This window comes from Pinus tabuliformis, chromosome 1_2 (assembly GCF_031772625.1).
Source record: "Pinus tabuliformis cultivar Carrire ecotype Pingquan chromosome 1_2, CPIR1, whole genome shotgun sequence".
In the NCBI taxonomy this organism is placed as follows: domain Eukaryota; kingdom Viridiplantae; phylum Streptophyta; class Pinopsida; order Pinales; family Pinaceae; genus Pinus; species Pinus tabuliformis.
This window is the reverse complement of record NC_142298.1, coordinates 261686170-261687577: the sequence shown is the minus strand read 5'-3', so window position 1 is coordinate 261687577 and position 1408 is coordinate 261686170. Positions and strand designations below refer to the sequence as shown.

The following is a 1408-nucleotide window of genomic DNA, read 5'->3' as shown; positions in this document are numbered from 1 at the left end:
AAAAATTTTCCAGTACAGAATCAATTAGAACTCGAACTCGAATTTGGTAACTGTGCCTTGTACCAAAACCTTTCTAACTCCTTCACTAAAGTTCAACACCATTGACTCCATTTGTATTCTTTTCTTTCTTTTATCCATGTCACCTCTCACTCTCTCACTATGGCTTTTCAATACCATTTGTACTTGCCTAACTCCATGCAATAAATCCAACTCTTCTTCAATTACCCTGCATCACTTTCAACCTTTCCTGATTGCCTGCCATTTTGTACTTTGTAAAATCCATGTGCTGCACCCAGTATTGGCAGCAACTTCTCTCCCTTGCTGTAATTGGTGGGCCAACGCTTGAGGTGGTATTGGGAATATTATGGTTGCTTCAAACACAAGACCACACAGTTCTTTCATGTTTCACTAATTTTTACACAGCTTTCGTGTTTCACTTATATATACGTGTGTTTCCATGTGGAGCTAAGCCGTCCAAGGGCATAGTATTTCATATTCAGAGATGGAGTGCAGAGGTATGTTTTGTTTAGATATATATGCACATATATACATAGAAGTATACTTAATATTATAATGATATTGCAAACTGCGTTCTGTGCAGGGAAGCAAGAATGGCCGGAGTTGGTTGGGAGCAATGCAGAGGAAGCGAAAGAGGCGATTGAGTCGGAGAACATGTATGTTATTGGAATTATACTTCCTAAGGGAACCATCGTGACTACAGATTATAATTGCCATCGCGTTTGGATTTTTATTGAAAGCGATACAGGGGATGTTGCATATGTGCCGAAGGTCGGATAGAACCCTAATTCTCTCATGCTCTCTATAAGGTCCAATACAACCCTAATTCTGTGATCATAGGGAATTAGCGCATTTGGACGCTTGGTATCGGCCTTCTCACTTGCGTGCCTATAAAGAGTTTTGGAATACCAAATCACAGCGCTCCGTCGCGATAAACCTGGTGATAGCCTTTAAAATCACTACATCTAGTGATTCACAATATTTTACTCCCAAGGAATTATTAGCGTTATGTATTAGCCTCTGTAAAACATCTTACTCTTCTTTCCTTAAACTGGGTTGCTATTTCCTTTACACCTGTGATTTATAGTGTTTTCAGGAAGCAGCTAGCTCTTCTATTTTCTGCCAGTTGTAAATAGTTATCATGCAGATTTTGAATCTTTTAATCAAATATATTTGCCTTTACTTTTTTTATCTATCGAGATTTTTTTTAATTTTAACCTAAAAAAGAGCAATTTTCAGGCATACATAATCTCATTAGAATTAGACCCCAGAATTTGTAAGACCAAACCTCCTCACCCAATCAAATATTTTTACTCACTCTTCTTTAACAAAATACTTATCATACATATTTTGAATCTTTTTAATCAAATATTTTTCCTTCTTAATAGGC

The 1408-nt window shown here is 37.0% G+C and overlaps 1 protein-coding gene across 1 annotated transcript; it reads left to right on the top strand.

Annotated features, from left to right (window-relative positions):
* The first annotated feature begins 362 nt into the window (after nt 1-362).
* Nucleotides 363-1207, top strand: LOC149205356 (glu S.griseus protease inhibitor-like). Its single transcript, XM_089393445.1, has 2 exons — nt 363-515; nt 602-1207. The coding sequence occupies exons 1-2, from the start codon at nt 503-505 to the stop codon at nt 796-798; spliced, it is 210 nt and encodes a 69-aa protein (XP_089249571.1). The 5' UTR covers nt 363-502; the 3' UTR covers nt 799-1207.
* The last annotated feature ends 201 nt before the right edge of the window (nt 1208-1408 follow it).